General features: G+C 37.2%; 1 protein-coding gene across 5 annotated transcripts in view; it reads left to right on the top strand.

The window, feature by feature from the left end:
* KCNIP4 (potassium voltage-gated channel interacting protein 4) overlaps positions 1 to 13,819 on the top strand; it is a 1,020,161-nt gene that overhangs the window by 880,444 nt on the left and 125,898 nt on the right. The window contains exon 2 of one of the 5 annotated variants that reach the window (XM_088792680.1): positions 13,359 to 13,464. The exons of the other annotated variants lie outside the window; for them this stretch is intronic. Coding sequence (XP_088648806.1) covers positions 13,359 to 13,464 — 106 coding nt within the window. The remainder of the gene's footprint in view (positions 1 to 13,358; positions 13,465 to 13,819) is intronic. 5 annotated transcript variants of the gene reach the window in all.

Consider the following 13,819-nt stretch of genomic DNA (forward strand, 5'->3'; position numbering starts at 1 on the left):
CATCATTAAGGTATCATAAGTACAGCACCATGTCTTAGATTTGTGCGACTCTGTATATGAAGCATTTTCTATGTAAAGTAGAGGATAAATGTGGCCATGGTTTAATTTGATTTTTTTTCTGATGTTATTGAAAGTGTGTTCATTGATGTCTATATTACATACCTAGGGCTTCTGTAATAAAGGATCACAAACCAGATAGCTAAAAACAACAGAAATTTACTGTCTCATAATTGAGGAAACCAATGCTGAAATTAAGGGGACAGCATGGCTGGTTCCTTCAGGAGACTCTGAGGAAGAATCTGCTTCATGCCTTTCTCCTGGTTTCTGGCGGGTGCTGGCAACCGTTGCCATTTCTTGGCTTGTAGCTGTGTAACTGCAATCTCTGCCTCCATCTTCACACGGCCTTCTTCTGTGTGTGTGTGTGTGTGTGTGTGTGTGTGTGTGTGTGTGTGTGTGTGTGTGTGTCTGTCCGCTCACAAGGACACAAGTCACTCAATTTAGGGCCCACCCTAACCCAGTATAACCTCATCTGAATTTAACTAATTACATCTGTGAAGACTCTGTTTCTAAATAAGGTCACATTCTAAAGTTCCTGGTTAACATGAATTTTTGAGAGACACTATTCAATCCAGTACATTGTTTAGGAGCAAGATATCAGTTTACAATATCAAAACTATAAACTACAGTTCTTCAGAAAATCTATCTGGCATGAGATTGGTCCAGCATAGAACAATGTTTCTCAAATTTGGTTTCACATTTGAGTTACTTGATTCAGTTGATCTGGAGTGACCAGGCATGGCTAATTTTTAAAGCCACCCTGGTGATTCTAATGAGTACCCAGGGCCAACTAAATGGTATTCACAAAGCTATAAGTATTTGAGCTTCACTGCATATCTTATTTGATTTTCATTCCAAGTGCTTGGAACAGGGTCTGCCTTATATATGCTCAATAAATATTTATTGGTTAAACTAATGAACAAATCAATTTACAAAAGAAATACATTGTTAAAAGATGGAAACTCAACACAGTGACCCAAAAGGGTAGGAAAGTAGTTTTCATATTGGAAGTTATAATGGATTATACATTATTTTTTTCTTTCATTTGAAGGATTCTGCAGAAACTATTGTTTCATTCATCTCCTAACTTCCTTGAGATTAGTGTCAGGTATTATTACCCCCATTTTTCAGGTGGATCTCCTAGTGCAGTTTTTTATCCAACTGTATTATTTTTTAATACCACCAGGAATTTGATGGAATAAACTGGAATAAGAGGTAGCCTTTCTAGCAAAGAAATGCAGGTCACCAAGTTTTCAGTTCCGTATTCGAGATATGCTGATTTAAGAAGATTAATTGGGGGGGTCGAGCAAATAAAATCACTCCACAAAGTGAAACAAATACCCTGTAGCTGAAGGTCACGCAATTAGACCCACCTGAAAACCAAGTAATCCAATTATTTGCTAGAGTGATTATAGTGTAGAGAAGTCAGAATGTCACAGGTGCTCATATCTTGATACTGCCACTTATAAGCTGCAATTATCTCTCTACCCTTAATTTCCTCGCCTGTCATTTGTCTGTTATGACATTGGCAGCCACATGGAGCTCTTGTTAAGGTTAAATGATACAATGCTGTAAGGTACTTGGCACATAGAAAGTTCTTCTTGTCATTGTTAGAGCACTGCATTTGGGGCATTATCTACATCTGTCCTTAGGGTAAGATCATGTTCAAGTAAAATTTAGAAGACGTTCCTGTGTTGTTGTTTAATCCTTTGTCCATATCTACCTTCCCCATTAGATTGTGAGTTTCATGAGCAGGGGGGCGGCTTTGTTTTTGCCAATGTACAATGAATTTTTCTTGACTACAACATACACTAGATCACATTGCTCCTATTCTCAAAAATCCTTCTTTTTCTCCCTATTTCACTCTAAATAAAATCCAGTATTCTTGTAATAAACTATGGGATGCTATAGGATTTTATAAAAGAAGACGAATACAATGAACAAAAGGAAATGAGTTGTTGTTGTTGTTTCAAGCTTGTAATTAAAGAACAGTAGTCAGGTAACCGGCCAATCATAAAATGAACAGGGTAGCCTAAGCTATATGAAAATTAATGTGTACAGGGTGGTGGAGGGGCAGAAAGATTCATGACCTAATAAGAAACACTCTGACAAGAAAATGAACTTTATCATCCCAAATTTTATTAAAACTCAGTTCATAAATTATATTTGTGGTTTCCTCTTATTAGAAGAATCAACTTCACTCAAATGTTTTCTGATTTTAAATATGTGATTGACTTATACCAAAGGAAAATTTGCAGTTACATTGCTTAAAATTAAAATACTTAATATATATAAATATCTATATGGATATCTATCTATATGTATATATATATATGGATATATATATCCATATCTGTCTATCTATCTATCTATCTATCTATCTATACCCATAGAGCTGAATGTTAAACAATGAGACACACCTAATAAGTATATATATCAAGGTATATATATATATATATATATATATATATATATATATATATATATATAAAATATTTTTTGTGTTAGCTTGAAGAAAAGAAATAGTACAGTAAGATTTAGGTTTGATTCATATTTATAATAAAATTACTATTAAAGAGGCAATACTCAAGATAGAGATTTGGGTGAGGGGGACGCTTTAATTGCTGCTGTATCAGAAAAAGTACTGCTGTCACTTTTGAAATGTTCCTTTTTGCTTTGGGTGCTGAGCCTTAAACACATTTCTCCCAGCATCCTCTGCATAGGGGAAGAGAACCTTATCTAGTCAGGAGCTGTGTATATGTAATCTCTTTTGAACCTCCTAAACATCCCGGGACAAAGCAAGGCTGGCATTATTATTATCCCCAAGATACAGGTGAGATCAAAGAGGCTCAGTGAGGTACAGTCACTTTTCCAAAATCTCAACTACAAAAAGTGGCGGAGCTTAGATTCAAGGTAGATTTTTTTTTTCTGACTCCAAAGCTGCAAGTCTTTCCACTACAAATGTTAGAATTAATGTGCCCCAATTACTCACATTTCTTTATGTAAGAATACTTCATATGAGATATGTCCCCTTAACATAATTTTAAGTGCACAATTCAGTATTGTTAAGGAGGAGCGTTATGTTCGGCAGCTGATCTCTAGGACTTACTCATGTGCTATAAATGAAACTTTATACCTGTTCAACATCATCTCCCCATTTCCCCCTCCCCCAGCCCCTGGCAACCACCATTCTAACCTCTGCTTGTGTGAATTTGATTATTTTGGGTACCTCATATAAGTGGAATCAGGCAGTATTTATCCTTCTATGACTGGTTTATGTCACTTAGCCAAATGTCCTCAAGGTTCATCCATGTTGTCACATATGACAGAATGCCCTTCTTTTCTTTAAAGCTTAAAGATATCACAATAATATTACAACAGCATTGCACTGTATGCAAATATTTATATTTCAGCTTCCTATTGTATCTTTCCTACTAACTTTAGCTATTTTTAAAGTACCATTTTAAAAATGAAGTTGTATAATTTACATTATTTATACTGGAATGACGTGGCCATTTAGTAAATGACTGCATTATTCTGTGAAAACAGACCATTCTGGTTGTTAATATAGTATGACCATATATAATTTGCCATCTAAACCAGAACATTTTGGAACACAAAAAATGGTACCAACACGTAGGATGTTAGGACAACTATCAAAAACTGACACTGTCTTCGGTAAACCAGGAGGTCTTGTCACCATACTTACAGGGAACTCCAGATAATTTCCCAACTCCCATACAAAAGATATTCCCATATAAGCAGTCTGGGCATTTTTTTGTTTGTTTGTTTGTTTGTTTGTTTGTTTTGCAGGGGAACAAAGGAAAATTGAGCTTCAAAGTTGAATCTCAAAGGATTCCAAAAGCCCCGATGCCTTTATTATGTCGTTTTCTGCTAGTGTTCTCTGGCTAGATCTGCCAATAGAGCTTGGCAGTTATGTGGACAGCCATATAGCACTTAGTACTGATCTGGAAAGCACTGTAGCTTTGATCATCTAGTTGTTTACAACATTTGCCTAGCAATAGTGTACAATAATTGTCCTGTTCTCAGCTGAATAAAGCTCTCTCTGCTTCATGAGGCATGCAATCACCACAAAAGTAAAGATCAAACAGGACCGTGCCTTGATTGAGTCAGAGGCAGAGAGGAAACCAGAGAGCAGAGAGCAATAACGGAGAGACATAAACAGAGGCATAGAAGGACAAAGACAGAGAGAGACATGGACCCAGAGAAACAAAGATGGAGACAGAGAGGGAGCCAAAGAGATGTGGAAATGACAAAAGAAGAGAGTGAGGCACAGAGCTGGAGAAGACAGACAGAGGTAGAGAGACACATAAGAGACTGAGTGGCTGCTGACACACAGACTAGCATTCATTTTATGAGAAACAGGTGTCTTTAAGTAGCAGCTCTAAGTAGAGTTAAATTTACTCTCTTTGCATTTAGATTCTGTAGATTATTTCCAGCAAATTCAAGTACCTTCTGGCTCCCTCCTTCTTAATTAAATGCTAAATTAAAAAAGTAATTTTATAATCAGGCAAAACAAAACAGGTCAATTAGGAAGGTCAGTTTTCTGCCTTCAAAACTCACAGTTACAAAATTAAATGTAGATGTTTTTCCCCTCGTTTTCAGTCACTAACCCTGCTGCTACCCTTTTTAAAGGTGAACAATTTTAACTTGGGACTGGCTGCAGGGTCCAATAACAGCAGCAATCCTTAGTGAGAATTATCGCCAGAGTATGAACTCCAAATTATCTGGGGCCCTGCGTCTTCAGGAGTAAATTTGAAATTACAAAATGAACTCTGTGTGTTTGCATGTTCATGAGATGTATAACCATTTAAAAAATAGACATGCAGTCAAAAAAGTTCACATTTGCAACTTGTGTAGAATGAACTTACTTCCTAGCCCAGCATCAAGTCTCTGCTCATGAATCAACTTGTCACTAATTCAAAGGAGACACAGACGTGATCATAGTGCCATTGATACTCCCAGTGATGTTACCATAGTTATTGATTCGTGGGAAGACGCCATGTCTGTGGAAACATGTTTAGCCATTTTCCTCTACCAGACATCCACAGGCTTAGGGTCTAGGAAGAAAAACATTGTCCATAATTCAAAAGCACAAGCTGGAAGCTTCACAGGGCTGTGAATTATGGAGTAGGAGCCTTTATACCCATGGAAATCCAGGGAAAATATTCCTTTTTGCTGTCAGCTATAGTACAAAAACAAGGAAGATAAGCACAACTCTCATTATGGTGAAATTACCACTTCTATTGCCATCATCATTGCTTCTCAAATTCCTAATTCATGGCCCATCGCTCACCACTAAAACCTGACATTGATATGTAATGGCATTTTTTGTGTGTAACAGGAAAAGCAGTCAGTGAAAAATGACTACTCACAAAAACCATTATTAAGATGTGGAGGGTCAGAAATATAGAACCACCAACAAGATGATGGCTGCTCTCTTTTCAGTAATGTCAGGCTTTGTAATGTCAACCTTTCCCATTGGTAAAAATGAATGCATTTTCACTCAGGTATATCACAATTTAAAGTGGCCTCCTTATTCGCACATATACTTCTTATTCTTTCTTTGTATTACTTTATTTCATGCTTTTTCAAGTACTAGTATACTAGTAGATTGGTAACGTCTACATGCAGGGATAAGCAAGATTTAACTTTGATTTCTAAGGCAATAAATTTGTGAATAGTTCATTAAACTGAGTGGTTTATACAGGTACTTAAAGGCATGACTCTGTCCATTGTAAGTGCCAATAAATATTAACTAACTTAATAAATGAGCCAGATTTATTACTCCACAAAATATGTTAGTGGCAGTATATGTAATACATTGTACTAGTTGCTAATAATCACAATAGGGTAAGAAATTTTCTCATGTTATTAGCTAATTTTGCTCAAATATAATTCCAGTGACACCTTCCCTGGACACCATATTTAAAATTACAAGTCTTCTTAACCCGTCCACCAACAGGAGTCTGTAGAATTCATCCCTCCTTTCTATCTGACAAACTATATATTTCTTATTCATTTTTTTTTTTTTTTTTTTTACCCCAACTGTAATGTAAGATCAATTAAAGCAGAAATTTTTGTCTGGTTCCCAGCACCTGGGACAGTGCCTAACACATTGTACCACTCAATAAATGGTGTTTTTTTAAAAAATAAATGAATTAATAAATGAACAGAATCTTCTCCTCAGACAATTAAGGTTTAATAAAAGAAACTGACAAATCAATCATGCAGTGGACTAGGTGTTACATAACATCAATGAAGAATGTTAGACTCTGGAGAGCAGGGACTTTTATTTTATATGACTACTGTGTATCCACAGTTCTACCACAAACATTATTTATAAGGTTTATAATATATGCATGATGATAAATGCTTTTTGAATAAATAAATACATAAAATAATAATGTGATGTAAGGTAATTAAGCTATCAAAGAGTGCTTGGTCTCTATGGAGGTGAAACGCCCTGCATACTAAGGCACTTTGCTGGGTGACCTAGCTTTACCATCAATTTTCTTTCAGTGTTATTGGCTGGGGAGTGTCATCCTTAGCTGAATGCTTTCACACAGAGCTGTCCACAGAGTGTGGGGAGGGGACTGCTGTGAGGAAGAATACCATGCAGATTCTAAATGCATCTTACAGACATGCAGCTAATCTGCACATTTAGAGACCATCGTATGGTCTGATTTCAAGTATTCAGTAGACATTGATTGAACACTTTTTATATATTAGGCACTGTGCAAGGTAGTGGAGATAGAGCAGTGAATAAGAAAGCTTTGGTTTCTGATTTCAGGATATGGTTGCGTATAAGTCTACTGACTCATTATGTTTTCTCTTCTCTTCCCCATTCCTCTGTCCCTGACTTCTTTGGAGTTAATTAAATATTGTCAGTATTCCATTTTAACTCCTCAATTGGATTTTTGATTGCACTTTTTATTACTTTACTTGCTTCCCTAACATCTAGAGATTGTAATATTGTAATATGTCTTCTTGGTTTATTCAGATTAGTTAAAGTTAATATTGTACCACTTTGGATAAAAATGTACAACAGTAAAATTCAATTTACCTTCCCCCATTCTTTATGCTAATATTGTCTGAACTTTTATATCTACAAATGTAATAAACCCCACATACATTTTTCTTTTAAACAAAGGAAATGAGAGGAAATTAAGATAATAGTTTATGTTTATTCACATATTTTTAATTTCCAATGCTCTTTGTTTCTACCTGTAAATCTAAGTTTCCATATCATGTCATTTCCTTTTTAGCCTGAAGAAATTCCTTTAGTATTTATTGTAATGCAGGACTAGCAGCTACAATTTCTCTCAGCTGTAGTTTATCTAAAAATATCTTTATTTCACCTTCATTCTCAAAAAACTATTTTCACTACATACAGCATTCTGGGCAGAAAGTCTCCATTATTGTACTTCTATAAATAATATGTCCTTTTATGCTCGAAAAGAGTTTCCTCATATAGTTTATCCAGTTACATGGTCGCTTTTTTTTTTTTTTTTTTTTTTAATTCTTGGCTTGGTTTGCTTTTTTTTAAAGATTTTTCTCATTTTTTTTCCCTGCAGTTTGACTATATGTGATTCATCCTGTATTAGTATTGATTGTACTTCAACAAGTTGCTTCTACAATCTGTACATTGATGTTTGTAAACAAATTTGGAATATTTTTGGCAATAATTTTTCAAGTTTCTTTCTCACATCTTATCTGGTTCTCTGATTATATTCGTGTTAAACTACTTAGTATTGTCTCACAAATCATTAAGTATATGTTTATTTTCAATGCTTTTTCCTCTCTATTCCTCAGATGGGATGGTTTGTCTCTTTTTATCTCTACTCAAGCTCATAACACTTTCTTCAGTTAGTCCCCAATCTGCCATTAACCCTATCTAAATAAGTTTTTTTGTTTGTTTGTTTTTTTAAGGTATTTTATTTTTTGTTTCTAGAATTTACATTTGGTTTCTTTTTGTAGTTTAATTTTCATTACTAAAATTTTTCACCTATTTATTTGTTGTGACCATCTTTTTCTTTAAAGTCATTGTCTGCTATTTCTGACATCTGAGTCATTCTAGGCTCTGTTTCTACTGACTGCATTTTTAAAAAAAAATCTTGATTATGAGTCAATTTTTATGCTCTTTCCCATGTCTGCTAATTTTTGATAGCATGATGGACATTGTTAAAATACATTATAGGGAGTTTGGATTATGTTATCTTCTCTTAATGTGTGTTGAGTATTATTCTGGAAGATACCCAATTGTTGCTAAGACTTCCTTTTGGTCTTGTCAACTTTAGTTGTATTATTTGTTTGGATAGTCAATTGAAGTCTTATACTTAGTTATAGAGTGTGGTTTTTACTCTAGGAAATGACCCTTACTACAAAAATACAGAGGGTGCCCAAAACAGAAGAAAAAATTATACACATTTTAAGAAAGGAAAAGAAAAAACTATTAAAATTGTAATACTCGATATACTCATATACTGATAACAAAAGATGAATACAAGTCACGTTTGACTTCTGAAATTATAAGAGGGGCTCAAAGTGGGTACCATCAGCGTCCAGACACTTCTGATTATGGCAAACTACTGCTTGAGCAACGTTGACCAAAGTGTGCACTTGAATACACTTGTTTTGGCACCTCCAGTATAGCCTTTCTGAGCTCTCCAGTGAATGTCAGATGTGTTCAGTGCAGTTTCTTTTTTCATTTATTTCTCCTCCTTCTCCCGTGTTCCTCCTCCTCCCCCTCCTCTTTCTTTTCTTCTTCTTCTTCTCCTTCTTCTCCTTCTCCTTCTCCTTCTCCTTCTCCTTCTCCTTCTCCTTCTCCTTCTCCTTCTCCTTCTCCTTCTCCTTCCTCTTCTTCTTCTTCTTCCGACCAGGGCCAGAATGACACCCTCTCTCAGCACTGCATGACTTCTATCCCCATTTAGTTCTCAGCCTTGCAGCAGCTTCTGCTTCCCAAATATTATGGAGTGAGTCTGAACCTGAGTATACATCACCCAGCCCCTGGTCAATGACTGTATTAGTCAGGGTTCCCAAGAGAAACAGAACCAATAGGAAATAGATAAATGATACATGATGGATGGATGGATGGATGGATGGATGGATGGATGGATGGATGGATGGATGGATAGATAGATAGATAGATAGATAGATAGATAGATAGATAGATAGATATTTATTATGAGAGACTGGCTGACATAATTACAGAGCTGAGACATCCACAATATGTCATCTGCAAGGAAAGCTGATGGTATATTTCCCATTCAAACCAGAAGTCCTGAGAACCAGAAGAGCCAATGTCAGAAGGCAGGAGAAGATGGCTGTTGCAGCTCAGGCAGAGAACAAATCTCCCTTTCTCTGCATTTCTGTTCTATTCAAGCCCTCAACTTATTTGATAATGGCCACCAACATTTGTTGAAGGTGATATTCTTTACTCTGTCTATCAATTTAATTGCTAATCTCTTCTAGAAACACCCTCAGAGACATATCCAAAAATAATGTGTTACCAGCTATCTTGGCCTTAATCCAGTCAAGTGGACACAGAATTAGCCATCACAATGACCTACATTTAATCCTCACACAGATCCTCCTCTCTGACACACGTGCCAGTTCTCTCTTCCCCAGCACGCTCTCATAAATTCCAGTCACGTTGAGGGCCTAGAATTCTGATCAGTGGCACCTCAGCTCGGTGTGCATGAGCTCCACCTTTCTGAACCATGGAAGAAACATGCCCCTAGGTAGAGAGAGCAAGGGCATTTTTAGAATTCACCTCTTGGGTTTCTTTTCTCTCAAGTACCACAGTTCTACATCGCTTGTTGTTCAGTGCTTGAAAAGAATTTCCTCATATAGCTTATCCAGTTATATGGTCGTTTATATGGGATAGCACATCCAGTAACATTTATTCTCTAAAGTTTGGAGTAGAAATCTTCAATCTTACATTGCAGTAGAGAAGACATATGTCAAATACATAATTGTATCATCAATTGTTTTAATTATATTTGTGATAATGCTATGAAGGAGAAATATAAGAAGCTATAAGCACATATAATAGAGCCATTCATAATCTAGTTTGGTCTGTCATGTAAGGTTTTCCTCAGAAAGTGATTATTGAACTGCGATCCCAAGGATGAACTATGAGGTAAAACACCAGTTTCAACAGAGATAATAGCAGGTGGAAAGGACCTGACGTAAGAGGAAATATGATATATTCAAAGAACTGAAACAAATTAATACCTAACATATACTAAGAGTACCTTATGAGCTCTTCTAAATGCTTTATATATTATCTCATTCGATTCTAGCAACTTATGAGGTAGCTATTACTAATCCATTTTATTGGTGAGCAAACAGATTGAAGAGAGATGAAATAAATTTGCCCAAGGTCATATAGTGCTCGGATCTGAATCCAGGCTGTTTTACTAAATTGTGCTTGGGCACTTAACTATTACACTTTAAGGCAAAACAAAAACAGAAAGTATAATGATCTGATAGGAGAGAGACAAAGAAAGAGAGAAAAAATTGATGATGTCTACATCCTACCTTCCAGGAATTAAAGGTCTCACGGAAGAGAAAACACTATATAAACAAGGTAGTAGCCACATACCATTTATATTTAAATACTATATTCCTAAAATGGGCCTTTAAACTGTGTTTTGACAACAAAGGTCCTTTACTATAAGTCATTTTGCTTTACTAAGAAAAAACAGGAACCCAAAGAAGTTTAATAATCTGTCCAAGGTCACTCAGTTTGAAGTAGTAAAACAGGGACTAAAATCTGGGACTTGTAACTCCTGATTAAAAAGAGCATCCTGTCTACCTTGCAGTCTCAAGAGCAGTTCAAAAGATGCTCCAGGGAGGAACATCATTAGTTACCAAATTGGGGTCACTGGCAGGGAGTGTGACCTTAATACCGGTGAAGACTTGGGAAGCAGGAAGCTCCTCCCCCACACCTAGGCCTGAGGGTCCAGGAAGCAGATAGAGACAGTGAGCTTGGCAGATATTCAAATTTAAGACAAAAGGAGGAAATGAAACAACTAGCAAATATCTCTTGAGTGTCTGTCATATGTCAGTCTCAAGGATGATAATAATTTGTTTAGATGTTGAGAAATCAAATCTGAAGCAAAGGAGCTGGGTTAGAGGTAAAACGAAAGGCTCCCCGCTTCTGCAGATGGCTGATAGAACCTTCTCTGTCTAATGCCTTGTCAGAATCGGGTCTCACTCTACAATAGGATGTGATGCAGGAACAACAGGGAAGATCGAGCAGAGGAAGGAGAGGACCCTCTTCCCTCAGGATGGTTGCAGACACCACAGGGCAAGAGCAAGTGTGTTTGACTTGAGTTTTCAAGGCATGCATGGGCATGGAGAAGTTGGTCGTTGGGGAAGGGTCCACCAGATGTCTCACACTGTGGCATGGGGGTTTGCAGTGGCTTGAAGGGAAGAAGCAGGCACCCTGCTTGGGGAGCTAAAGCAAAACACCAGTGTCCTGACAAGTTAACAAAGGAAATAGCACTTAGATGGATGTGTCCCTTTAGAAATGTAGTAGTAGGAAGAAGCCCACTAAAGGAGTCTGTTTTATGTAAATCAGATTTATTTTAGTTTACAAGTTTAGTAGCTTACTTAGATACTAATCTAGGAAATGAAATCAGGTCTTTTGTCAAACATTTATTGATCTCCCAAATGCCAGACCCTCAACCAGCACTTGAGATGTCAAGTGAACAAGACATTTCATAGCAAATAAGTGTCAAGAGCAGGGGAGGGGCCTGTTTTGTGAGTTCCAACAAAGGCAAGAAATGTAGGCTGGCCAATGGTTGATGGTCCATTAGCAGCAATAGGGAGGGTAGTAGAGAATGCTGTCAGAATGCATCAGGGCCAGATAATGCATGGATTGAGGTCCATCAGGGCCAGATAATGCATGGATTGAGGTCCATCGTAGGAAGTGTGAGTTTTTTCAAAGGACAAATGGAGCTTTTGCAGGGCTTTTAAGCAGAGAAATGATCTGATTTGATTTATACATTTACTAGTTTACAGTCACTCCCCACACAAGCAATCTATCAGGTTTTATAGCCAATGGACACTGATATGGGTAGAGCAGCCCCCAAAGGTAAATCAATCAGTACCTTTGTTGTCAGGACTTTTTATAATCATGAGATCAGAATTATAAAGTAAAAAAGTAATAAGTGATACATTCGCCAATCTCATATTATATAGTCTAACCTTGATTAAAATTGATTCTTTTGCTGTTACTTTATATTCAAAACCTTCCAAACTGATTTGGGGAGGCACTGTGTCTCTCAACATGCAAATTCAGGCTTCTAGGTACTCAGAGTGGGTAAGCTGATGCTGAGTTGGACAGCTGTGGGGGCTGACACCAACTGTTGTTTCAAGTGTTTGTAAGCTTGTCCACTGGGTCACTAGTGTTTTCCCTTGAGTCCTCCCTCAACGATCTGCAGTCACAGATCCTGCTCCATCTATTCCTAGGGTAACATTTTACAAACACACCTTGCTTCTTTTGGCATGACTCTGCTTGAATAATTCCATCCATTAATGTCGACACCTGAAAAATGTGAAGAACTGTCACATGGATGGGCATGTCAGCTTGTGCTAATGAAGCAGCTTATCAAGGACATCTACTTTTTCCCTTTCAGGGAAGGCAAAAGTACTAACAGGTGATTGTGGTGTGAATGATTTATACACAGCGTCTATCTGCGCAGTAATCAAAGATGAGGAGCAATGAGAACCTAAAGTTGTCACGTGGGCCCTTTCATGCTGGTTTGAATATTGAAATTTCAATTCAGTTAATTCTTTCAGTAATCTAAAGCCAAAAAAAAAAAAAAACACACCGAATTTTACTTTTGCTACTCAAAAGATACCAGGGGTGTCAATATAATGTATACACGTGACTTGTATACATCTTTTGTTGTCGGTATATATTGAGTATTATAATTTTAATACAGTTTTTTTTTTTTTCTTTCTTAAAATGTGTGTACATTTTTGGCACCCTCTGTATACTTGCATGATTCTGTTTTCACTTGTAAGTCATTATCTTTAATGCAACATAAGGAAAAGGTTTAAAAAGAAAACCTAAAACATGAGAAAAATAGAGGGGGAAAAAAAGGATGTATTTCCCCCCTCTGGGATCCCCCCTACTGCCTGTGATTGCCTGAGCGGTGGCTGCCTCCAGATTCTGCTTGCCAGGCTCCCTGTGCTAAACCGCGCAGCCCGCCCCAGTTGCTCTCCAAAGACGGCTTTAACGGAACCCATCGCGTATCTTCTAGGTTTCCTCTACGCACAGAACAGCACCAAGCGCAGCATCAAAGAGCGCCTCCTGAAGCTCTTGCCCTGCTCAGCTGCCAAAACGACGTCTCCTGCTGTTCAAAGCAAGTTTGTTTGGTTTTTTTCTCTCCCAACCCCAAATTGGTCCTTAGTTTTGTTTGTTAGGTGTGCATGCATTGCAGTTTTCTGCTTCTGAAAAAAATCAATGCGTTATAGTCTGTAAAAGCAACTCTACTGCTGTACTTGTGTTTCCCTAAATCCCCAAGGGAACTTCTGTGCAATGATGAGGTGCTTCCCAGTGGGAGATGGATAGCAGCTCGGGCTTCAAAACGTGAAAATTTTTCTTTGGTCTGAGGGGTAAGGACTAAACTCAAAAAATGCTTGGGTTCCCCTTGCCTAACTTGTTAGCAGAGCAGCTGTACCCTTTAAAGTGTATTACCTCGTACATTTCTTGACTCACAAA

Source organism: Rhinolophus sinicus, chromosome 1 (assembly GCF_057876585.1).
Source record: "Rhinolophus sinicus isolate RSI-liver-muscle chromosome 1, RSI-T2T, whole genome shotgun sequence".
NCBI lineage: Eukaryota > Metazoa > Chordata > Mammalia > Chiroptera > Rhinolophidae > Rhinolophus > Rhinolophus sinicus.